This window comes from Ranitomeya imitator, chromosome 8 (assembly GCF_032444005.1).
Source record: "Ranitomeya imitator isolate aRanImi1 chromosome 8, aRanImi1.pri, whole genome shotgun sequence".
NCBI lineage: Eukaryota > Metazoa > Chordata > Amphibia > Anura > Dendrobatidae > Ranitomeya > Ranitomeya imitator.
The window spans coordinates 203,484,327-203,512,270 of record NC_091289.1 but is presented as its reverse complement, the minus strand read 5'-3'; the positions used below and the strand labels follow the sequence as shown (position 1 = coordinate 203,512,270).

Genomic DNA, 27,944 nt, shown 5'->3' with positions numbered 1-27,944 from the left:
CCTCACACTAGACACACTCTGCTACCTGGGCTTCACACTGACCCTGGAGTCCCTGCACCCTCACACTAGACACACTCTACTACCTGGGCTTCAGACTGACCCTGGAATCCCTGCACCCTCACACGAGACACACTCTGCTACCTGGGCTTCACACTGACCCTGGAGTCCCTGCACCCTCACACTGGACACACTCTGCTACCTGGGCTTCACACTGACCCTGGAGTCCCTGCACCCTCACACTAGACACACTCTGCTACCTGGGCTTCAGACTGACCCTGGAGTCCCTGCACCCTCACACTAGACACACTCTGCTACCTGGGCTTCACACTGACCCTGGAGTCCCTGCACCCTCACCCTAGACACACTCTGCTACCTGGGCTTCACACTGACCCTGGAGTCCCTGCACCCTCACCCTAGACACACTCTGCTACCTGGGCTTCACACTGACCCTGGAGTCCCTGCACCCTCACACTAGACACACTCTGCTACCTGGGCTTCACACTGACCCTGGAGTCCCTGCACCCTCACACTGGACACACTCTGCTACCTGGGCTTCACACTGACCCTGGAGTCCCTGCACCCTCACACTAGACACACTCTGCTACCTGGGCTTCACACTGACCTTGGAGTCCCTGCACCCTCACACTGGACACACTCTGCTACCTGGGCTTCACACTGACCCTGGAGTCCCTGCACCCTCACACTAGACACATTCTGCTACCTGGGCTTCAGACTGACCCTGGAGTCCCTGCACCCTCACACTGGACACACTCTGCTACCTGGGCTTCACACTGACCCTGGAGTCCCTGCACCCTCACACTAGACACACTCTGCTACCTGGGCTTCAGACTGACCCTGGAGTCCCTGCACCCTCACACTAGACACACTCTGCTACCTGGGCTTCACACTGACCTTGGAGTCCCTGCACCCTCACACTGGACACACTCTGCTACCTGGGCTTCACACTGACCCTGGAGTCCCTGCACCCTCACACTAGACACACTCTGCTACCTGGGCTTCACACTGACCCTGGAGTCCCTGCACCCTCACACTGGACACACTCTGCTACCTGGGCTTCACACTGACCCTGGAGTCCCTGCACCCTCACACTAGACACATTCTGCTACCTGGGCTTCAGACTGACCCTGGAGTCCCTGCACCCTCACACTGGACACACTCTGCTACCTGGGCTTCACACTGACCCTGGAGTCCCTGCACCCTCACACTAGACACACTCTGCTACCTGGGCTTCAGACTGACCCTGGAGTCCCTGCACCCTCACACTAGACACACTCTGCTACCTGGGCTTCACACTGACCTTGGAGTCCCTGCACCCTCACACTGGACACACTTTACTACCTAGGCTTCACACTGACCCTGGAGTCCCTGGACCCTCACACTAGACACATTCTGCTACCTGGGCTTCACACTGACGCTGGAGTCCCTGCACCCTCACACTAGACACACTCTGCTACCTGGGCTTCACACTGACCCTGGAGTCCCTGCACCCTCACACTGGACACACTCTGCTACCTGGGCTTCACACTGACCCTGGAGTCCCTGCACCCTCACACAGGACACACTCTACTACCTAGGCTTCACACTGACCCTGGAGTCCCTGCACCCTCACACTAGACACACTCTGCTACCTGGGCTTCACACTGACCCTGGAGTCCCTGCACCCTCACACAGGACACACTTTACTACCTAGGCTTCACACTGACCCTGGAGTCCCTGCACCCTCACACTAGACACACTCTGCTACCTGGGCTTCACACTGACCCTGGAGTCCCTGCACCCTCACACAGGACACACTCTACTACCTAGGCTTCACACTGACCCTGGAGTCCCTGCACCCTCACCCTAGACACACTCTGCTACCTGGGCTTCACACTGACCCTGGAGTCCCTGCACCCTCACACTAGACACACTCTACTACCTGGGCTTCAGACTGACCCTGGAGTCCCTGCACCCTCACACTAGACACATTCTGCTACCTGGGCTTCAGACTGACCCTGGAGTCCCTGCACCCTCACACTAGACACACTCTACTACCTGGGCTTCAGACTGACCCTGGAGTCCCTGCACCCTCACACTAGACACACTCTGCTACCTGGGCTTCACACTGACCCTGGAGTCCCTGCACCCTCACACTAGACACATTCTGCTACCTGGGCTTCAGACTGACCCTGGAGTCCCTGCACCCTCACACTAGACACATTCTGCTACCTGGGCTTCACACTGACCCTGGAGTCCCTGCACCCTCACACGAGACACACTCTGCTACCTGGACTTCAGACTGACCCTGGAGTCCCTGCACCCTCACACTAGACACATTCTGCTACCTGGGCTTCAGACTGACCCTGGAGTCCCTGCACCCTCACACTAGACACATTCTGCTACCTGGGCTTCACACTGACCCTGGAGTCCCTGCACCCTCACACAGGACACACTCTGCTACCTAGGCTTCACACTGACCCTGGAGTCCCTGCACCCTCACACGAGACACACTCTGCTACCTGGGCTTCACACTGACCCTGGAGTCCCTGCACCCTCACACTAGACACACTCTGCTACCTGGGCTTCACACTGACCCTGGAGTCCCTGCACCCTCACCCTGGACACACTCTGCTACCTGGGCTTCAGACTGACCCTGGAATCCCTGCACCCTCACACGAGACACACTCTGCTACCTGGGCTTCACACTGACCCTGGAGTCCCTGCACCCTCACCCTGGACACACTCTGCTACCTGGGCTTCACACTGACCCTATAGTTCCTGCACCCTCACACTAGACACACTCTGCTACCTGGGCTTCACACTGACCCTGGAGTCCCTGCACCCTCACACTAGACACACTCTGCTACCTGGGCTTCACACTGACCCTGGAGTCCCTGCACCCTCACACTAGACACACTCTGCTACCTGGGCTTCAGACTGACCCTGGAGTCCCTGCACCCTCACACAGGACACACTCTGCTACCTGGGCTTCACACTGACCCTGGAGTCCCTGGACCCTCACACTAGACACATTCTGCTACCTGGGCTTCACACTGACGCTGGAGTCCCTGCACCCTCACACTAGACACACTCTGCTACCTGGGCTTCACACTGACCCTGGAGTCCCTGCACCCTCACACTGGACACACTTTACTACCTAGGCTTCACACTGACCCTGGAGTCCCTGGACCCTCACACTAGACACATTCTGCTACCTGGGCTTCACACTGACGCTGGAGTCCCTGCACCCTCACACTAGACACACTCTGCTACCTGGGCTTCACACTGACCCTGGAGTCCCTGCACCCTCACACTGGACACACTCTGCTACCTGGGCTTCACACTGACCCTGGAGTCCCTGCACCCTCACACAGGACACACTCTACTACCTAGGCTTCACACTGACCCTGGAGTCCCTGCACCCTCACACTAGACACACTCTGCTACCTGGGCTTCACACTGACCCTGGAGTCCCTGCACCCTCACACAGGACACACTTTACTACCTAGGCTTCACACTGACCCTGGAGTCCCTGCACCCTCACACTAGACACACTCTGCTACCTGGGCTTCACACTGACCCTGGAGTCCCTGCACCCTCACACAGGACACACTCTACTACCTAGGCTTCACACTGACCCTGGAGTCCCTGCACCCTCACCCTAGACACACTCTGCTACCTGGGCTTCACACTGACCCTGGAGTCCCTGCACCCTCACACTAGACACACTCTACTACCTGGGCTTCAGACTGACCCTGGAGTCCCTGCACCCTCACACTAGACACATTCTGCTACCTGGGCTTCAGACTGACCCTGGAGTCCCTGCACCCTCACACTAGACACACTCTACTACCTGGGCTTCAGACTGACCCTGGAGTCCCTGCACCCTCACACTAGACACACTCTGCTACCTGGGCTTCACACTGACCCTGGAGTCCCTGCACCCTCACACTAGACACATTCTGCTACCTGGGCTTCAGACTGACCCTGGAGTCCCTGCACCCTCACACTAGACACATTCTGCTACCTGGGCTTCACACTGACCCTGGAGTCCCTGCACCCTCACACGAGACACACTCTGCTACCTGGACTTCAGACTGACCCTGGAGTCCCTGCACCCTCACACTAGACACATTCTGCTACCTGGGCTTCAGACTGACCCTGGAGTCCCTGCACCCTCACACTAGACACATTCTGCTACCTGGGCTTCACACTGACCCTGGAGTCCCTGCACCCTCACACAGGACACACTCTGCTACCTAGGCTTCACACTGACCCTGGAGTCCCTGCACCCTCACACGAGACACACTCTGCTACCTGGGCTTCACACTGACCCTGGAGTCCCTGCACCCTCACACTAGACACACTCTGCTACCTGGGCTTCACACTGACCCTGGAGTCCCTGCACCCTCACCCTGGACACACTCTGCTACCTGGGCTTCAGACTGACCCTGGAATCCCTGCACCCTCACACGAGACACACTCTGCTACCTGGGCTTCACACTGACCCTGGAGTCCCTGCACCCTCACCCTGGACACACTCTGCTACCTGGGCTTCACACTGACCCTATAGTTCCTGCACCCTCACACTAGACACACTCTGCTACCTGGGCTTCACACTGACCCTGGAGTCCCTGCACCCTCACACTAGACACACTCTGCTACCTGGGCTTCACACTGACCCTGGAGTCCCTGCACCCTCACACTAGACACACTCTGCTACCTGGGCTTCAGACTGACCCTGGAGTCCCTGCACCCTCACACAGGACACACTCTGCTACCTGGGCTTCACACTGACCCTGGAGTCCCTGCACCCTCACACTGGACACATTCTGCTACCTGGGCTTCACACTGACCCTATAGTCCCTGCACTCTCACACTAGACACACTCTGCTACCTGGGCTTCACACTGACCCTGGAGTCCCTGCACCCTCACCCTAGACACACTCTGCTACCTGGGCTTCACACTGACCCTGGAGTCCCTGCACCCTCACCCTGGACACACTCTGCTACCTGGGCTTCACACTGACCCTGGAGTCCCTGCACCCTCAGACTAGACACACTCTGCTACCTGGGCTTCACACTGACCCTGGAGTCCCTGCACCCTCACCCTAGACACACTCTGCTACCTGGGCTTCACACTGACCCTGGAGTCCCTGCACCCTCACACTAGACACACTCTGCTACCTGGGCTTCATACTGACCCTGGTGTCCCTGCACCCTCACACTAGACACACTCTGCTACCTGGGCTTCACACTGACCCTGGAGTCCCTGCACCCTCACACTAGACACACTCTGCTACCTGGGCTTCACACTGACCCTGGAGTCCCTGCACCCTCACACTAGACACACTCTGCTACCTGGGCTTCACACTGACCCTGGAGTCCCTGCACCCTCACACTAGACACATTCTGCTACCTGGGCTTCAGACTGACCCTGGAGTCCCTGCACCCTCACCCTGGACACACTCTGCTACCTGGGCTTCAGACTGACCCTGGAGTCCCTGCACCCTCACACTGGACACACTCTGCTACCTGGGCTTCACACTGACCCTATAGTCCCTGCACCCTCACACTAGACACACTCTGCTACCTGGGCTTCACACTGACCCTGGAGTCCCTGCACCCTCACACTAGACACATTCTGCTACCTGGGCTTCACACTGACCCTGGAGTCCCTGCACCCTCACACTAGACACATTCTGCTACCTGGGCTTCAGACTGACCCTGGAGTCCCTGCACCCTCACCCTGGACACACTCTGCTACCTGGGCTTCAGACTGACCCTGGAGTCCCTGCACCCTCACACTGGACACACTCTGCTACCTGGGCTTCAAACTGACCCTATAGTCCCTGCACCCTCACACTAGACACACTCTGCTACCTGGGCTTCACACTGACCCTGGAGTCCCTGCACCCTCACACTAGACACATTCTGCTACCTGGGCTTCAGACCGACCCTGGAGTCCCTGCACCCTCACACTAGACACACTCTGCTACCTGGGCTTCAGACTGACCCTGGAGTCCCTGCACCCTCACACTAGACACACTCTGCTACCTGGGCTTCAGACTGACCCTGGAGTCCCTGCACCCTCACACTAGACACATTCTGCTACCTGGGCTTCAGACTGACCCTGGAGTCCCTGCACCCTCACACTAGACACACTCTGCTACCTGGGCTTCAGACTGACCCTGGAGTCCCTGCACCCTCACACTAGACACACTCTGCTACCTGGGCTTCAGACTGACCCTGGAGTCCCTGCACCCTCACACTAGACACACTCTGCTACCTGGGCTTCAGACTGACCCTGGAGTCCCTGCACCCTCACACTAGACACACTCTGCTACCTGGGCTTCAGACTGACCCTGGAGTCCCTGCACCCTCACACTAGACACACTCTACTACCTGGGCTTCACACTGAACCTGGAGTCCCTGCACCCTCACACTAGACACACTCTCTTACCTGGGCTTCACACTGACCCTGGAGTCCCTGCACCCTCACACAGGACACACTCTGCTACCTGGGTTTCACACTGACCCTGCAGTCCCTGCACCCTCACACTAGACACATTCTGCTACCTGGGCTTCACACTGACCCTGGAGTCCCTGCACCCTCACACTAGACACATTCTGCTACCTGGGCTTCAGACTGACCCTGGAATCCCTGCACCCTCACACTAGACACACTCTGCTACCTGGGCTTCACACTGACCCTGCAGTCCCTGCGCCCTCACACTAGACACATTCTGCTACCTGGGCTTCAGACTGACCCTGGAATCCCTGCACCCTCACACTAGACACACTCTGCTACCTGGGCTTCAGACTGACCCTGGAGTCCCTGCACCCTCACCCTAGACACACTCTGCTACCTGGGCTTCAGACTGACCCTGGAGTCCCTGCACCCTCACCCTAGACACATTCTGCTACCTGGGCTTCAGACTGACCCTGGAATCCCTGCACCCTCACACTAGACACACTCTGCTACCTGGGCTTCACACTGACCCTGCAGTCCCTGCACCCTCACACTAGACACATTCTGCTACCTGGGCTTCAGACTGACCCTGGAGTCCCTGCACCCTCACACTAGACACAATCTGCTACCTGGGCTTCAGACTGACCCTGGAGTCCCTGCACCCTCACACTAGACACACTCTGCTACCTGGGCTTCACACTGACCCTGGAGTCCCTGCACCCTCACACTAGACACACTCTGCTACCTGGGCTTCAGACTGACCCTGGAATCCCTGCACCCTCACACTAGACACACTCTGCTACCTGGGCTTCACACTGACCCTGGAGTCCCTGCACCCTCACACTAGACACACTCTGCTACCTGGGCTTCACACTGACCCTGGAGTCCCTGCACCCTCACACTGGACACACTCTGCTACCTGGGCTTCACACTGACCCTGGAGTCCCTGCACCCTCACACTAGACACACTCTGCTACCTGGGCTTCACACTGACCTTGGAGTCCCTGCACCCTCACACTAGACACACTCTACTACCTGGGCTTCAGACTGACCCTGGAATCCCTGCACCCTCACACTAGACACACTCTGCTACCTGGGCTTCAGACTGACCCTGGAATCCCTGCACCCTCACACTAGACACACTCTGCTACCTGGGCTTCACACTGACCCTGGAGTCCCTGCACCCTCACACTAGACACACTCTGCTACCTGGGCTTCACACTGACCCTGGAGTCCCTGCACCCTCACACTGGACACACTCTGCTACCTGGGCTTCACACTGACCCTGGAGTCCCTGCACCCTCACACTAGACACACTCTGCTACCTGGGCTTCACACTGACCCTGGAGTCCCTGCACCCTCACACTAGACACACTCTACTACCTGGGCTTCAGACTGACCCTGGAATCCCTGCACCCTCACACGAGACACACTCTGCTACCTGGGCTTCACACTGACCCTGGAGTCCCTGCACCCTCACACTGGACACACTCTGCTACCTGGGCTTCACACTGACCCTGGAGTCCCTGCACCCTCACACTAGACACACTCTGCTACCTGGGCTTCAGACTGACCCTGGAGTCCCTGCACCCTCACACTAGACACACTCTGCTACCTGGGCTTCACACTGACCCTGGAGTCCCTGCACCCTCACCCTAGACACACTCTGCTACCTGGGCTTCACACTGACCCTGGAGTCCCTGCACCCTCACCCTAGACACACTCTGCTACCTGGGCTTCACACTGACCCTGGAGTCCCTGCACCCTCACACTAGACACACTCTGCTACCTGGGCTTCACACTGACCCTGGAGTCCCTGCACCCTCACACTGGACACACTCTGCTACCTGGGCTTCACACTGACCCTGGAGTCCCTGCACCCTCACACTAGACACACTCTGCTACCTGGGCTTCACACTGACCTTGGAGTCCCTGCACCCTCACACTGGACACACTCTGCTACCTGGGCTTCACACTGACCCTGGAGTCCCTGCACCCTCACACTAGACACATTCTGCTACCTGGGCTTCAGACTGACCCTGGAGTCCCTGCACCCTCACACTGGACACACTCTGCTACCTGGGCTTCACACTGACCCTGGAGTCCCTGCACCCTCACACTAGACACACTCTGCTACCTGGGCTTCAGACTGACCCTGGAGTCCCTGCACCCTCACACTAGACACACTCTGCTACCTGGGCTTCACACTGACCTTGGAGTCCCTGCACCCTCACACTGGACACACTCTGCTACCTGGGCTTCACACTGACCCTGGAGTCCCTGCACCCTCACACTAGACACACTCTGCTACCTGGGCTTCACACTGACCCTGGAGTCCCTGCACCCTCACACTGGACACACTCTGCTACCTGGGCTTCACACTGACCCTGGAGTCCCTGCACCCTCACACTAGACACATTCTGCTACCTGGGCTTCAGACTGACCCTGGAGTCCCTGCACCCTCACACTGGACACACTCTGCTACCTGGGCTTCACACTGACCCTGGAGTCCCTGCACCCTCACACTAGACACACTCTGCTACCTGGGCTTCAGACTGACCCTGGAGTCCCTGCACCCTCACACTAGACACACTCTGCTACCTGGGCTTCACACTGACCTTGGAGTCCCTGCACCCTCACACTGGACACACTTTACTACCTAGGCTTCACACTGACCCTGGAGTCCCTGGACCCTCACACTAGACACATTCTGCTACCTGGGCTTCACACTGACGCTGGAGTCCCTGCACCCTCACACTAGACACACTCTGCTACCTGGGCTTCACACTGACCCTGGAGTCCCTGCACCCTCACACTGGACACACTCTGCTACCTGGGCTTCACACTGACCCTGGAGTCCCTGCACCCTCACACAGGACACACTCTACTACCTAGGCTTCACACTGACCCTGGAGTCCCTGCACCCTCACACTAGACACACTCTGCTACCTGGGCTTCACACTGACCCTGGAGTCCCTGCACCCTCACACAGGACACACTTTACTACCTAGGCTTCACACTGACCCTGGAGTCCCTGCACCCTCACACTAGACACACTCTGCTACCTGGGCTTCACACTGACCCTGGAGTCCCTGCACCCTCACACAGGACACACTCTACTACCTAGGCTTCACACTGACCCTGGAGTCCCTGCACCCTCACCCTAGACACACTCTGCTACCTGGGCTTCACACTGACCCTGGAGTCCCTGCACCCTCACACTAGACACACTCTACTACCTGGGCTTCAGACTGACCCTGGAGTCCCTGCACCCTCACACTAGACACATTCTGCTACCTGGGCTTCAGACTGACCCTGGAGTCCCTGCACCCTCACACTAGACACACTCTACTACCTGGGCTTCAGACTGACCCTGGAGTCCCTGCACCCTCACACTAGACACACTCTGCTACCTGGGCTTCACACTGACCCTGGAGTCCCTGCACCCTCACACTAGACACATTCTGCTACCTGGGCTTCAGACTGACCCTGGAGTCCCTGCACCCTCACACTAGACACATTCTGCTACCTGGGCTTCACACTGACCCTGGAGTCCCTGCACCCTCACACGAGACACACTCTGCTACCTGGACTTCAGACTGACCCTGGAGTCCCTGCACCCTCACACTAGACACATTCTGCTACCTGGGCTTCAGACTGACCCTGGAGTCCCTGCACCCTCACACTAGACACATTCTGCTACCTGGGCTTCACACTGACCCTGGAGTCCCTGCACCCTCACACAGGACACACTCTGCTACCTAGGCTTCACACTGACCCTGGAGTCCCTGCACCCTCACACGAGACACACTCTGCTACCTGGGCTTCACACTGACCCTGGAGTCCCTGCACCCTCACACTAGACACACTCTGCTACCTGGGCTTCACACTGACCCTGGAGTCCCTGCACCCTCACCCTGGACACACTCTGCTACCTGGGCTTCAGACTGACCCTGGAATCCCTGCACCCTCACACGAGACACACTCTGCTACCTGGGCTTCACACTGACCCTGGAGTCCCTGCACCCTCACCCTGGACACACTCTGCTACCTGGGCTTCACACTGACCCTATAGTTCCTGCACCCTCACACTAGACACACTCTGCTACCTGGGCTTCACACTGACCCTGGAGTCCCTGCACCCTCACACTAGACACACTCTGCTACCTGGGCTTCACACTGACCCTGGAGTCCCTGCACCCTCACACTAGACACACTCTGCTACCTGGGCTTCAGACTGACCCTGGAGTCCCTGCACCCTCACACAGGACACACTCTGCTACCTGGGCTTCACACTGACCCTGGAGTCCCTGGACCCTCACACTAGACACATTCTGCTACCTGGGCTTCACACTGACGCTGGAGTCCCTGCACCCTCACACTAGACACACTCTGCTACCTGGGCTTCACACTGACCCTGGAGTCCCTGCACCCTCACACTGGACACACTTTACTACCTAGGCTTCACACTGACCCTGGAGTCCCTGGACCCTCACACTAGACACATTCTGCTACCTGGGCTTCACACTGACGCTGGAGTCCCTGCACCCTCACACTAGACACACTCTGCTACCTGGGCTTCACACTGACCCTGGAGTCCCTGCACCCTCACACTGGACACACTCTGCTACCTGGGCTTCACACTGACCCTGGAGTCCCTGCACCCTCACACAGGACACACTCTACTACCTAGGCTTCACACTGACCCTGGAGTCCCTGCACCCTCACACTAGACACACTCTGCTACCTGGGCTTCACACTGACCCTGGAGTCCCTGCACCCTCACACAGGACACACTTTACTACCTAGGCTTCACACTGACCCTGGAGTCCCTGCACCCTCACACTAGACACACTCTGCTACCTGGGCTTCACACTGACCCTGGAGTCCCTGCACCCTCACACAGGACACACTCTACTACCTAGGCTTCACACTGACCCTGGAGTCCCTGCACCCTCACCCTAGACACACTCTGCTACCTGGGCTTCACACTGACCCTGGAGTCCCTGCACCCTCACACTAGACACACTCTACTACCTGGGCTTCAGACTGACCCTGGAGTCCCTGCACCCTCACACTAGACACATTCTGCTACCTGGGCTTCAGACTGACCCTGGAGTCCCTGCACCCTCACACTAGACACACTCTACTACCTGGGCTTCAGACTGACCCTGGAGTCCCTGCACCCTCACACTAGACACACTCTGCTACCTGGGCTTCACACTGACCCTGGAGTCCCTGCACCCTCACACTAGACACATTCTGCTACCTGGGCTTCAGACTGACCCTGGAGTCCCTGCACCCTCACACTAGACACATTCTGCTACCTGGGCTTCACACTGACCCTGGAGTCCCTGCACCCTCACACGAGACACACTCTGCTACCTGGACTTCAGACTGACCCTGGAGTCCCTGCACCCTCACACTAGACACATTCTGCTACCTGGGCTTCAGACTGACCCTGGAGTCCCTGCACCCTCACACTAGACACATTCTGCTACCTGGGCTTCACACTGACCCTGGAGTCCCTGCACCCTCACACAGGACACACTCTGCTACCTAGGCTTCACACTGACCCTGGAGTCCCTGCACCCTCACACGAGACACACTCTGCTACCTGGGCTTCACACTGACCCTGGAGTCCCTGCACCCTCACACTAGACACACTCTGCTACCTGGGCTTCACACTGACCCTGGAGTCCCTGCACCCTCACCCTGGACACACTCTGCTACCTGGGCTTCAGACTGACCCTGGAATCCCTGCACCCTCACACGAGACACACTCTGCTACCTGGGCTTCACACTGACCCTGGAGTCCCTGCACCCTCACCCTGGACACACTCTGCTACCTGGGCTTCACACTGACCCTATAGTTCCTGCACCCTCACACTAGACACACTCTGCTACCTGGGCTTCACACTGACCCTGGAGTCCCTGCACCCTCACACTAGACACACTCTGCTACCTGGGCTTCACACTGACCCTGGAGTCCCTGCACCCTCACACTAGACACACTCTGCTACCTGGGCTTCAGACTGACCCTGGAGTCCCTGCACCCTCACACAGGACACACTCTGCTACCTGGGCTTCACACTGACCCTGGAGTCCCTGCACCCTCACACTGGACACATTCTGCTACCTGGGCTTCACACTGACCCTATAGTCCCTGCACTCTCACACTAGACACACTCTGCTACCTGGGCTTCACACTGACCCTGGAGTCCCTGCACCCTCACCCTAGACACACTCTGCTACCTGGGCTTCACACTGACCCTGGAGTCCCTGCACCCTCACCCTGGACACACTCTGCTACCTGGGCTTCACACTGACCCTGGAGTCCCTGCACCCTCAGACTAGACACACTCTGCTACCTGGGCTTCACACTGACCCTGGAGTCCCTGCACCCTCACCCTAGACACACTCTGCTACCTGGGCTTCACACTGACCCTGGAGTCCCTGCACCCTCACACTAGACACACTCTGCTACCTGGGCTTCATACTGACCCTGGTGTCCCTGCACCCTCACACTAGACACACTCTGCTACCTGGGCTTCACACTGACCCTGGAGTCCCTGCACCCTCACACTAGACACACTCTGCTACCTGGGCTTCACACTGACCCTGGAGTCCCTGCACCCTCACACTAGACACACTCTGCTACCTGGGCTTCACACTGACCCTGGAGTCCCTGCACCCTCACACTAGACACATTCTGCTACCTGGGCTTCAGACTGACCCTGGAGTCCCTGCACCCTCACCCTGGACACACTCTGCTACCTGGGCTTCAGACTGACCCTGGAGTCCCTGCACCCTCACACTGGACACACTCTGCTACCTGGGCTTCACACTGACCCTATAGTCCCTGCACCCTCACACTAGACACACTCTGCTACCTGGGCTTCACACTGACCCTGGAGTCCCTGCACCCTCACACTAGACACATTCTGCTACCTGGGCTTCACACTGACCCTGGAGTCCCTGCACCCTCACACTAGACACATTCTGCTACCTGGGCTTCAGACTGACCCTGGAGTCCCTGCACCCTCACCCTGGACACACTCTGCTACCTGGGCTTCAGACTGACCCTGGAGTCCCTGCACCCTCACACTGGACACACTCTGCTACCTGGGCTTCAAACTGACCCTATAGTCCCTGCACCCTCACACTAGACACACTCTGCTACCTGGGCTTCACACTGACCCTGGAGTCCCTGCACCCTCACACTAGACACATTCTGCTACCTGGGCTTCAGACCGACCCTGGAGTCCCTGCACCCTCACACTAGACACACTCTGCTACCTGGGCTTCAGACTGACCCTGGAGTCCCTGCACCCTCACACTAGACACACTCTGCTACCTGGGCTTCAGACTGACCCTGGAGTCCCTGCACCCTCACACTAGACACATTCTGCTACCTGGGCTTCAGACTGACCCTGGAGTCCCTGCACCCTCACACTAGACACACTCTGCTACCTGGGCTTCAGACTGACCCTGGAGTCCCTGCACCCTCACACTAGACACACTCTGCTACCTGGGCTTCAGACTGACCCTGGAGTCCCTGCACCCTCACACTAGACACACTCTGCTACCTGGGCTTCAGACTGACCCTGGAGTCCCTGCACCCTCACACTAGACACACTCTGCTACCTGGGCTTCAGACCGACCCTGGAGTCCCTGCACCCTCACACTGGACACACTCTGCTACCTGGGCTTCAGACTGACCCTGGAGTCCCTGCACCCTCACACTGGACACATTCTGCTACCTGGGCTTCACACTGACCCTATAGTCCCTGCACCCTCACACTAGACACACTCTGCTACCTGGGCTTCACACTGACCCTGGAGTCCCTGCACCCTCACACTGGACACATTCTGCTACCTGGGCTTCAGACTGACCCTGGAGTCCCTGCACCCTCACACTAGACACACTCTGCTACCTGGGCTTCAGACTGACCCTGGAGTCCCTGCACCCTCACCCTGGACACACTCTGCTACCTGGGCTTCACACTGACCCTGGAGTCCCTGCACCCTCACCCTAGACACACTCTGCTACCTGGGCTTCACACTGACCCTGGAGTCCCTGCACCCTCACCCTGGACACACTCTGCTACCTGGGCTTCACACTGACCCTGGAGTCCCTGCACCCTCACACTAGACACACTCTGCTACCTGGGCTTCACACTGACCCTGGAGTCCCTGCACCCTCACACTAGACACACTCTGCTACCTGGGCTTCACACTGACCCTGGAGTCCCTGCACCCTCACACTAGACACACTCTGCTACCTGGGCTTCAGACTGACCCTGGAGGGTGACACTGACCCTGGAGTCCCTGCACCCTCACACTGGACACACTCTGCTACCTGGGCTTCACACTGACGCTGGAGTCCCTGCACCCTCACACTAGACACATTCTGCTACCTGGGCTTCACACTGACCCTGGAGTCCCTGCACCCTCACACTGGACACACTCTGCTACCTGGGCTTCACACTGACGCTGGAGTCCCTGCACCCTCACACTAGACACATTCTGCTACCTGGGCTTCACACTGACGCTGGAGTCCCTGCACCCTCACACTAGACACATTCTGCTACCTGGGCTTCACACTGACCCTGGAGTCCCTGCACCCTCACACTGGACACACTCTGCTACCTGGGCTTCACACTGACGCTGGAGTCCCTGCACCCTCACACTAGACACATTCTGCTACCTGGGCTTCACACTGACGCTGGAGTCCCTGCACCCTCACACTAGACACATTCTGCTACCTGGGCTTCACACTGACCCTGGAGTCCCTGCACCCTCACACTAGACACACTCTACTACCTGGGCTTCACACTGAACCTGGAGTCCCTGCACCCTCACACTGGACACACTCTGCTACCTGGGCTTCAGACTGACCTTGGAGTCCCTGCACCCTCACACTGGACACACTCTGCTACCTGGGCTTCAGACTGACGCTGGAGTCCCTGCACCCTCACACGAGACACATTCTGCTACCTAGGCTTCACACTGACCCTGGAGTCCCTGCACCCTCACACTAGACACATTCTGCTACCTGAGCTTCACACTGACGCTGGAGTCCCTGCACCCTCACCCTAGACACACTCTGCTACCTGGGTTTCACACTGACCCTGGAGTCCCTGCACCCTCACACTAGACACATTCTGCTACCTGGGCCTCACACTGACCCTCACACTAGACACACTCTGCTACCTGGGCTTCACACTGACCCTGGAGTCCCTGCACCCTCACACTAGACACACTCTGCTACCTGGGCTTCACACTGACCCTGGAGTCCCTGCACCCTCACACTAGACACACTCTGCTACCTGGGCTTCACACTGACCCTGGAGTCCCTGCACCCTCACCCTGGACACATTCTGCTACCTGGGCTTCACACTGACCCTGGAGTCCCTGCACCCTCACCCTAGACACACTCTGCTACTTGGGCTTCACACTGACCCTGGAGTCCCTGCACCCTCACCCTGGACACACTCTGCTACCTGGGCTTCACACTGACCCTGGAGTCCCTGCACCCTCACACTAGACACACTCTGCTACCTGGGCTTCAGACTGACCCTGGAGTCCCTGCACCCTCACACAGGACACACTCTGCTACCTGGGCTTCACACTGACCCTGGAGTCCCTGCACCCTCACACTGGACACACTCTGCTACCTGGGCTTCACACTGACGCTGGAGTCCCTGCACCCTCACACTAGACACATTCTGCTACCTGGGCTTCACACTGACCCTGGAGTCCCTGCACCCTCACACTGGACACACTCTGCTACCTGGGCTTCACACTGACGCTGGAGTCCCTGCACCCTCACACTGGACACACTCTGCTACCTGGGCTTCAGACTGACCCTGGAGTCCCTGCACCCTCACACTAGACACATTCTGCTACCTGGGCTTCACACTGATGCTGGAGTCCCTGCACCCTCACACTGGACACACTCTGCTGCCTGGGCTTCACACTGACCCTGGAGTCCCTGCACCCTCACACTAGACACATTCTGCTACCTGAGCTTCACACTGACGCTGGAGTCCCTGCACCCTCACACTAGACACACTCTGCTACCTGGGCTTCACACTGACCCTGGAGTCCCTGCACCCTCACACAGGACACACTCTGCTACCTGGGCTTCACACTGACCCTGGAGTCCCTGCACCCTCACACTAGACACACTCTGCTACCTGGGCTTCACACTGACCCTGGAGTCCCTGCACCCTCACACTGAACACACTCTGCTACCTGGGCTTCAGACTGACCCTGGAGTCCCTGCACCCTCACACTAGACACACTCTGCTACCTGGGCTTCACACTGACCCTGGAGTCCCTGCACCCTCACCCTAGACACACTCTGCTACCTGGGCTTCACACTGACCCTGGAGTCCCTGCACCCTCACACTAGACACACTCTACTACCTGGGCTTCAGACTGACCCTGGAGTCCCTGCACCCTCACACTGAACACACTCTGCTACCTGGGCTTCACACTGACCCTGGAGTCCCTGCACCCTCACACTAGACACATTCTGCTACCTGGGCTTCAGACTGACCCTGGAGTCCCTGCACCCTCACACTAGACACACTCTGCTACCTGGGCTTCAGACTGACCCTGGAGTCCCTGCACCCTCACACTGGACACACTAGGCTACCTGGGCTTCACACTGACCCTGGAGTCCCTGCACCCTCACACTAGACACATTCTGCTACCTGGGCCTCACACTGACCCTGGAGTCCCTGCACCCTCACACTAGACACATTCTGCTACCTGGGCCTCACACTGACCCTGGAGTCCCTGCACCCTCACACTAGACACATTCTGCTACCTGGGCCTCACACTGACCCTGGAGTCCCTGCACCCTCACACTGGACACACTCTGCTACCTGGGCTTCAGACTGACCCTGGAGTCCCTGCACCCTCACACTAGACACATTCTGCTACCTGGGCTTCACACTGACCCTATAGTCCCTGCACCCTCACACTAGACACATTCTGCTACCTGGGTTTCACACTGACGCTGGAGTCCCTGCACCCTCACACGAGACACATTCTGCTACCTAGGCTTCACACTGACCCTGGAGTCCCTGCACCCTCACACTGGACACATTCTGCTACCTGAGCTTCACACTGACGCTGGAGTCCCTGCACCCTCACACTGGACACACTCTGCTACCTGGGCTTCAGACTGACCCTGGAGTCCCTGCACCCTCACAATAGACACATTCTGCTACCTGGGCTTCAGACCGACCCTGGAGTCCCTGCACCCTCACACTGGACACACTCTGCTACCTGGGCTTCACACTGACCCTGGAGTCCCTGCACCCTCACACTAGACACATTCTGCTACCTGGGCCTCACACTGACCCTGGAGTCCCTGCACCCTCACACTAGACACATTCTGCTACCTGGGCCTCACACTGACCCTGGAGTCCCTGCACCCTCACACTGGACACACTCTGCTACCTGGGCTTCACACTGACGCTGGAGTCCCTGCACCCTCACACTAGACACACTCTGCTACCTGAGCTTCACACTGACCCTGGAGTCCCTGCACCCTCACACTAGACACACTCTGCTACCTGGGCTTCAGACTGACCCTGGAGTCCCTGCACCCTCACACTGGACACACTCTGCTACCTGGGCTTCAGACTGACCCTGGAGTCCCTGCACCCTCACACTAGACACACTCTGCTACCTGGGCTTCACACTGACCCTGGAGTCCCTGCACCCTCACACTAGACACATTCTGCTACCTGGGCTTCACACTGATGCTGGAGTCCCTGCACCCTCACACTGGACACACTCTGCTACCTGGGCTTCACACTGACCCTGGAGTCCCTGCACCCTCACACTAGACACATTCTGCTACCTGAGCTTCACACTGACGCTGGAGTCCCTGCACCCTCACACTAGACACACTCTGCTACCTGGGCTTCACACTGACCCTGGAGTCCCTGCACCCTCACACAGGACACACTCTACTACCTAGGCTTCACACTGACCCTGGAGTCCCTGCACCCTCACACTGAACACACTCTGCTACCTGGGCTTCAGACTGACCCTGGAGTCCCTGCACCCTCACACTAGACACATTCTGCTACCTGGGCTTCACACTGACGCTGGAGTCCCTGCACCCTCACACGAGACACATTCTGCTACCTAGGCTTCACACTGACCCTGGAGTCCCTGCACCCTCACACTAGACACATTCTGCTACCTGAGCTTCACACTGACGCTGGAGTCCCTGCACCCTCACCCTAGACACACTCTGCTACCTGGGCTTCACACTGACCCTGGAGTCCCTGCACCCTCACACTAGACACATTCTGCTACCTGGGCCTCACACTGACCCTGGAGTCCCTGCACCCTCACACTAGACACATTCTGCTACCTGGGCCTCACACTGACCCTGGAGTCCCTGCACCCTCACACTGGACACACTCTGCTACCTGGGCTTCACACTGACGCTGGAGTCCCTGCACCCTCACACTAGACACATTCTGCTACCTGGGCTTCACACTGACGCTGGAGTCCCTGCACCCTCACACTAGACACACTCTGCTACCTGGGCTTCAGACTGACCCTGGAGTCCCTGCACCCTCACACTGGACACACTCTGCTACCTGGGCTTCAGACTGACCCTGGAGTCCCTGCACCCTCACACTAGACACATTCTGCTACCTGGGCTTCAGACTGACCCTGGAGTCCCTGCACCCTCACACTAGACACATTCTGCTACCTGGGCTTCACACTGACGCTGGAGTCCCTGCACCCTCACACGAGACACATTCTGCTACCTGAGCTTCACACTGACGCTGGAGTCCCTGCACCCTCACACTGGACACACTCTGCTACCTGGGCTTCACACTGACGCTGGAGTCCCTGCACCCTCACACTAGACACATTCTGCTACCTGGGCTTCACACTGACCCTGGAGTCCCTGCACCCTCACACTAGACACATTCTGCTACCTGGGCCTCACACTGACCCTGGAGTCCCTGCACCCTCACACTGGACACACTCTGCTACCTGGGCTTCAGACTGACCCTGGAGTCCCTGCACCCTCACACTAGACACATTCTGCTACCTGGGCTTCAGACTGACCCTGGAGTCCCTGCACCCTCACACTAGACACATTCTGCTACCTAGGCTTCACACTGACCCTGGAGTCCCTGCACCCTCACACTAGACACATTCTGCTACCTGAGCTTCACACTGACGCTGGAGTCCCTGCACCCTCACACTGGACACACTCTGCTACCTGGGCTTCACACTGACCCTGGAGTCCCTGCACCCTCACACTAGACACATTCTGCTACCTGGGCTTCACACTGACCCTGGAGTCCCTGCACCCTCACACTGGACACACTCTGCTACCTGGGCTTCACACTGACGCTGGAGTCCCTGCACCCTCACACTAGACACATTCTGCTACCTGGGCTTCACACTGACCCTGGAGTCCCTGCACCCTCACACTGGACACACTCTGCTACCTGGGCTTCACACTGACGCTGGAGTCCCTGCACCCTCACACTGGACACACTCTGCTACCTGGGCTTCACACTGACCCTGGAGTCCCTGCACCCTCACACTAGACACATTCTGCTACCTGGGCTTCACACTGACCCTGGAGTCCCTGCACCCTCACACTGGACACACTCTGCTACCTGGGCTTCAGACTGACCCTGGAGTCCCTGCACCCTCACACTGGACACACTCTGCTACCTGGGCTTCAGACTGACCCTGGAGTCCCTGCACCCTCACACTGGACACACTCTGCTACCTGGGCTTCAGACTGACCCTGGAGTCCCTGCACCCTCACACTAGACACATTCTGCTACCTGGGCTTCACACTGATGCTGGAGTCCCTGCACCCTCACACTGGACACACTCTGCTACCTGGGCTTCACACTGACCCTGGAGTCCCTGCACCCTCACACTAGACACATTCTGCTACCTGGGCTTCAGACTGACCCTGGAGTCCCTGCACCCTCACACTGGACACACTCTGCTACCTGGGCTTCACACTGACCCTGGAGTCCCTGCACCCTCACACTGGACACACTCTGCTACCTGGGCTTCACACTGACCCTGGAGTCCCTGCACCCTCACACTGGACACACTCTGCTACCTGAGCTTCACACTGACGCTGGAGTCCCTGCACCCTCACACTAGACACACTCTGCTACCTGGGCTTCACACTGACCCTGGAGTCCCTGCACCCTCACACAGGACACACTCTACTACCTAGGCTTCACACTGACCCTGGAGTCCCTGCACCCTCACACTGAACACACTCTGCTACCTGGGCTTCAGACTGACCCTGGAGTCCCTGCACCCTCACACTAGACACACTCTGCTACCTGGGCTTCACACTGACCCTGGAGTCCCTGCACCCTCACCCTAGACACACTCTGCTACCTGGGCTTCACACTGACCCTGGAGTCCCTGCACCCTCACACTAGACACACTCTACTACCTGGGCTTCAGACTGACCCTGGAGTCCCTGCACCCTCACACTGAACACACTCTGCTACCTGGGCTTCACACTGACCCTGGAGTCCCTGCACCCTCACACTAGACACATTCTGCTACCTGGGCTTCAGACTGACCCTGGAGTCCCTGCACCCTCACACTAGACACACTCTGCTACCTGGGCTTCAGACTGACCCTGGAGTCCCTGCACCCTCACACTGGACACACTAGGCTACCTGGGCTTCACACTGACCCTGGAGTCCCTGCACCCTCACACTAGACACATTCTGCTACCTGGGCCTCACACTGACCCTGGAGTCCCTGCACCCTCACACTAGACACATTCTGCTACCTGGGCCTCACACTGACCCTGGAGTCCCTGCACCCTCACACTAGACACATTCTGCTACCTGGGCCTCACACTGACCCTGGAGTCCCTGCACCCTCACACTGGACACACTCTGCTACCTGGGCTTCAGACTGACCCTGGAGTCCCTGCACCCTCACACTAGACACATTCTGCTACCTGGGCTTCACACTGACCCTGGAGTCCCTGCACCCTCACACTAGACACATTCTGCTACCTGGGTTTCACACTGACGCTGGAGTCCCTGCACCCTCACACGAGACACATTCTGCTACCTAGGCTTCACACTGACCCTGGAGTCCCTGCACCCTCACACTGGACACATTCTGCTACCTGAGCTTCACACTGACCCTGGAGTCCCTGCACCCTCACACTGGACACACTCTGCTACCTGGGCTTCACACTGACCCTGGAGTCCCTGCACCCTCACACTAGACACATTCTGCTACCTGGGCTTCACACTGACGCTGGAGTCCCTGCACCCTCACACTGGACACACTCTGCTACCTGGGCTTCAGACTGACCCTGGAGTCCCTGCACCCTCACAATAGACACATTCTGCTACCTGGGCCTCACACTGACCCTGGAGTCCCTGCACCCTCACACTGGACACACTCTGCTACCTGGGCTTCACACTGACCCTGGAGTCCCTGCACCCTCACACTAGACACATTCTGCTACCTGGGCCTCACACTGACCCTGGAGTCCCTGCACCCTCACCCTGGACACACTCTGCTACCTGGGCTTCACACTGACGCTGGAGTCCCTGCACCCTCACACTAGACACATTCTGCTACCTGGGCTTCAGACCGACCCTGGAGTCCCTGCACCCTCACACTGGACACACTCTGCTACCTGGGCTTCAGACTGACCCTGGAGTCCCTGCACCCTCACACTGGACACACTCTGCTACCTGGGCTTCACAGTGACGCTGGAGTCCCTGCACCCTCACACTAGACACACTCTGCTACCTGGGCCTCACACTGACCCTGGAGTCCCTGCACCCTCACACTGGACACACTCTGCTACCTGGGCTTCACAGTGACGCTGGAGTCCCTGCACCCTCACACTAGACACATTCTGCTACCTGGGCTTCACACTGACGCTGGAGTCCCTGCACCCTCACACTAGACACACTCTGCTACCTGGGCTTCACACTGACCCTGGAGTCCCTGCACCCTCACACTGGACACACTCTGCTACCTGGGTTTCAGACTGACCCTGGAGTCCCTGCACCCTCACACTAGACACATTCTGCTACCTGGGCTTCAGACTGACCCTGGAGTCCCTGCACCCTCACACTAGACACATTCTGCTACCTGGGCTTCACACTGACCCTGGAGTCCCTGCACCCTCACACTAGACACACTCTGCTACCTGGGCTTCACACTGACGCTGGAGTCCCTGCACCCTCACACTGGACACACTCTGCTACCTGGGTTTCAGACTGACCCTGGAGTCCCTGCACCCTCACACTAGACACATTCTGCTACCTGGGCTTCAGACTGACCCTGGAGTCCCTGCACCCTCACACTAGACACATTCTGCTACCTGGGCTTCACACTGACCCTGGAGTCCCTGCACCCTCACACTGGACACACTCTGCTACCTGGGCTTCACACTGACGCTGGAGTCCCTGCACCCTCACACTAGACACATTCTGCTACCTGGGCTTCAGACCGACCCTGGAGTCCCTGCACCCTCACACTGGACACACTCTGCTACCTGGGCTTCACACTGACGCTGGAGTCCCTGCACCCTCACACTAGACACACTCTGCTACCTGGGCCTCACACTGACCCTGGAGTCCCTGCACCCTCACACTGGACACACTCTGCTACCTGGGCTTCACAGTGACGCTGGAGTCCCTGCACCCTCACACTAGACACATTCTGCTACCTGGGCTTCACACTGACGCTGGAGTCCCTGCACCCTCACACTAGACACACTCTGCTACCTGGGCTTCACACTGACCCTGGAGTCCCTGCACCCTCACACTGGACACACTCTGTTACCTGGGCTTCAGACTGACCCTGGAGTCCCTGCACCCTCACACTAGACACATTCTGCTACCTGGGCTTCAGACTGACCCTGGAGTCCCTGCACCCTCACACTAGACACACTCTGCTACCTGGGCTTCAGACTGACCCTGGAGTCCCTGCACCCTCACACTAGACACATTCTGCTACCTGGGCTTCACACTGACGCTGGAGTCCCTGCACCCTCACACGAGACACATTCTGCTACCTGAGCTTCACACTGACGCTGGAGTCCCTGCACCCTCACACTAGACACACTCTGCTACCTGGGCTTCACACTGACCCTGGAGTCCCTGCACCCTCACACTGGACACACTCTGCTACCTGGGCTTCACACTGACCCTGGAGTCCCTGCACCCTCACACAGGACACACTCTGCTACCTGGGCTTCAGACTGACCCTGGAGTCCCTGCACCCTCACACTAGACACACTCTGCTACCTGGGCTTCAGACTGACCCTGGAGTCCCTGCACCCTCACACTGGACACACTCTGCTACCTGGGCTTCACACTGACCCTGGAGTCCCTGCACCCTCACACTAGACACATTCTGCTACCTGGGCCTCACACTGACCCTGGAGTCCCTGCACCCTCACACTGGACACACTCTGCTACCTGGGCTTCACACTGACGCTGGAGTCCCTGCACCCTCACACTAGACACACTCTGCTACCTGAGCTTCACACTGACCCTGGAGTCCCTGCACCCTCACCCTAGACACACTCTGCTACCTGGGCTTCAGACTGACCCTGGAGTCCCTGCACCCTCACACTGGACACACTCTGCTACCTGGGCTTCAGACTGACCCTGGAGTCCCTGCACCCTCACACTAGACACACTCTGCTACCTGGGCTTCACACTGACCCTGGAGTCCCTGCACCCTCACACTAGACACATTCTGCTACCTGGGCTTCACACTGATGCTGGAGTCCCTGCACCCTCACACTGGACACACTCTGCTACCTGGGCTTCACACTGACCCTGGAGTCCCTGCACCCTCACACTAGACACATTCTGCTACCTGAGCTTCACACTGACCCTGGAGTCCCTGCACCCTCACACTAGACACATTCTGCTACCTGGGCTTCACACTGATGCTGGAGTCCCTGCACCCTCACACTGGACACACTCTGCTACCTGGGCTTCACACTGACGCTGGAGTCCCTGCACCCTCACACTAGACACACTCTGCTACCTGGGCTTCACACTGACCCTGGAGTCCCTGCACCCTCACACAGGACACACTCTGCTACCTAGGCTTCACACTGACCCTGGAGTCCCTGCACCCTCACACTGAACACACTCTGCTACCTGGGCTTCAGACTGACCCTGGAGTCCCTGCACCCTCACACTAGACAAATTCTGCTACCTGGGCTTCACACTGACCCTGGAGTCCCTGCACCCTCACACTAGACACACTCTGCTACCTGGACTTCACACTGACCCTGGAGTCCCTGCACCCTCACACTAGACACACTCTACTACCTGGGCTTCAGACTGACCCTGGAGTCCCTGCACCCTCACACTGAACACACTCTGCTACCTGGGCTTCACACTGACCCTGGAGTCCCTGCACCCTCACACTAGACACACTCTGCTACCTGGGCTTCACACTGACCCTGGAGTCCCTGCACCCTCACACTAGACACATTCTGCTACCTGGGCTTCAGACTGACCCTGGAGTCCCTGCACCCTCACACTAGACACACTCTGCTACCTGGGCTTCAGACTGACCCTGGAGTCCCTGCACCCTCACACTGGACACACTAGGCTACCTGGGCTTCACACTGACCCTGGAGTCCCTGCACCCTCACACTAGACACATTCTGCTACCTGGGCTTCAGACTGACCCTGGAGTCCCTGCACCCTCACACTAGACACATTCTGCTACCTGGGCTTCAGACTGACCCTGGAGTCCCTGCACCCTCACACTAGACACATTCTGCTACCTGGGCTTCAGACTGACCCTGGAGTCCCTGCACCCTCACACTAGACACATTCTGCTACCTGGGCTTCAGACTGACCCTGGAGTCCCTGCACCCTCACACTAGACACACTCTGCTACCTGGGCTTCAGACTGACCCTGGAGTCCCTGCACCCTCACACTAGACACACTCTGCTACCTGGGCTTCAGACTGACCCTGGAATCCCTGCACCCTCACACTAGACACACTCTGCTACCTGGGCTTCAGACTGACCCTGGAGTCCCTGCACCCTCACACTAGACACATTCTGCTACCTGGGCTTCAGACTGACCCTGGAGTCCCTGCACCCTCACACTAGACACATTCTGCTACCTGGGCTTCAGACTGACCCTGGAGTCCCTGCACCCTCACACTAGACACACTCTGCTACCTGGGCTTCAGACTGACCCTGGAGTCCCTGCACCCTCACACTAGACACACTCTGCTACCTGGGCTTCAGACTGACCCTGGAATCCCTGCACCCTCACACTAGACACACTCTGCTACCTGGGCTTCAGACTGACCCTGGAGTCCCTGCACCCTCACACTAGACACATTCTGCTACCTGGGCTTCAGACTGACCCTGGAGTCCCTGCACCCTCACACTAGACACATTCTACTACCTGGGCTTCAGACTGACCCTGGAGTCCCTGCACCCTCACCCTAGACACATTCTGCTACCTGGGCATTGCGTGGACTCATGGTCTTACTCATACATCCGGATACTCACGAGTAAGGTGAGGAAGGAAACCCAATTACAACGAAATGGTTCTTCTTTCTGAAGATCCGCCAAAGTCCCTTATGATTTCCTCGAACATCAAGGTCCCAAATGTGCAAACACTAAGAACCGAAAAGAAAGGAACAGTTTTATTCCAGTGCACAAGTCATCTATACACAGAATCTAAGGTCCTAACAGTGACAGTGCCGAGGGCGGGAATTCAGGAGAGAACAGTGGAATCACAATGTGACCCCTACATGCAACGTGGTAGAGTGGGATCCAGGGGGAAACACAAGGGTAACGTATCAGCGGTAGAGGGGCACTCGGATTATACAGCAGTATCAGCGGTAGAGGGGCACTCGGATTATACAGCAGTATCAGCGGTAGAGGGGCACTCGGATTATACAGCAGTATCAGCGGTAGAGGGGCACTCGGATTATACAGCAGTATCAGCGGTAGAGGGGCACTCGGATTATACAGCAGTATCAGCGGTAGAGGGGCACTCGGATTATACAGCAGTATCAGCGGTAGAGGGGCACTCGGATTATACAGCGGTATCAGCGGTAGAGGGGCACTCGGATTATAGAGCGGTATCAGCGGTAGAGGGGCACTCGGATTATACAGCGGTATCAGCGGTAGAGGGGCACTCGGATTATACAGCGGTATCAGCGGTAGAGGGGCACTCGGATTATACAGCAGTATCAGCGGTAGAGGGGCACTCGGATTATACAGCGGTATCAGCGGTAGAGGGGCACTCGGATTATACAGCGGTATCAGTGGTAGAGCGGCACTCGGATTATACAGCGGTATCAGTGGTAGAGCGGCACTCGGATTATACAGCAATATCAGCGGTAGAGGGGCAATCGGATTATACAGCAGTATCAGTGGTAGAGGGGCACTCGGCTTATACAGCAGTATCAGCGGTAGAGGGGCACTCGGATTATACAGCAGTATCAGTGGTAGAGCGGCACTCGGATTATACAGCAGTATCAGCGGTAGAGGGGCACTCGGATTATACAGCAGTATCAGTGGTAGAGGGGCACTCGGCTTATACAGCAGTATCAGCGGTAGAGGGGCACTCGGATTATACAGCGGTATCAGTGGTAGAGCGGCACTCGGATTATACAGCGGTATCAGCGGTAGAGGGGCACTCGGATTATACAGCGGTATCAGTGGTAGAGCGGCACTCGGATTATACAGCAGTATCAGTGGTAGAGCGGCACTCGGATTATACAGCAGTATCAGTGGTAGAGCGGCACTCGGATTATACAGCGGTATCAGTGGTAGAGCGGCACTCGGATTATACAGCAATATCAGCGGTAGAGGGGCAATCGGATTATACAGCAGTATCAGTGGTAGAGGGGCACTCGGCTTATACAGCAGTATCAGCGGTAGAGGGGCACTCGGATTATACAGCAGTATCAGGGGTAGAGCGGCACTCGGATTATACAGCAGTATCAGCGGTAGAGGGGCAATCGGATTATACAGCAGTATCAGTGGTAGAGGGGCACTCGGCTTATACAGCAGTATCAGCGGTAGAGGGGCACTCGGATTATACAGCAGTATCAGTGGTAGAGGGGCACTCGGATTATACAGCAGTATCAGGGGTAGAGCGGCACTCGGATTATACAGCAGTATCAGTGGTAGAGGGGCACTCGGATTATACAGCAGTATCAGTGGTAGAGCGGCACTCGGATTATACAGCAGTATCAGTGGTAGAGCGGCACTCGGATTATACAGCAGTATCAGGGGTAGAGGGGCACTCGGATTATACAGCAGTATCAGCGGTAGAGGGGCACTCGGATTATACAGCAGTATCAGTGGTAGAGCGGCACTCGGATTATACAGCAGTATCAGGGGTAGAGGGGCACTCGGATTATACAGCAGTATCAGCG

General features: G+C 57.8%; 1 protein-coding gene across 2 annotated transcripts in view; it reads right to left on the bottom strand.

Annotated features, from left to right (window-relative positions):
* The window catches only part of POMGNT1 (protein O-linked mannose N-acetylglucosaminyltransferase 1 (beta 1,2-)), a 129,415-nt gene that overhangs the window by 18,904 nt on the left and 82,567 nt on the right, over positions 1-27,944 (bottom strand). For both annotated transcript variants that reach the window (XM_069735870.1, XM_069735871.1), the window contains one exon: positions 26,062-26,171. In XM_069735870.1, coding sequence (XP_069591971.1) covers positions 26,062-26,171 — 110 coding nt within the window. The remainder of the gene's footprint in view (positions 1-26,061; positions 26,172-27,944) is intronic.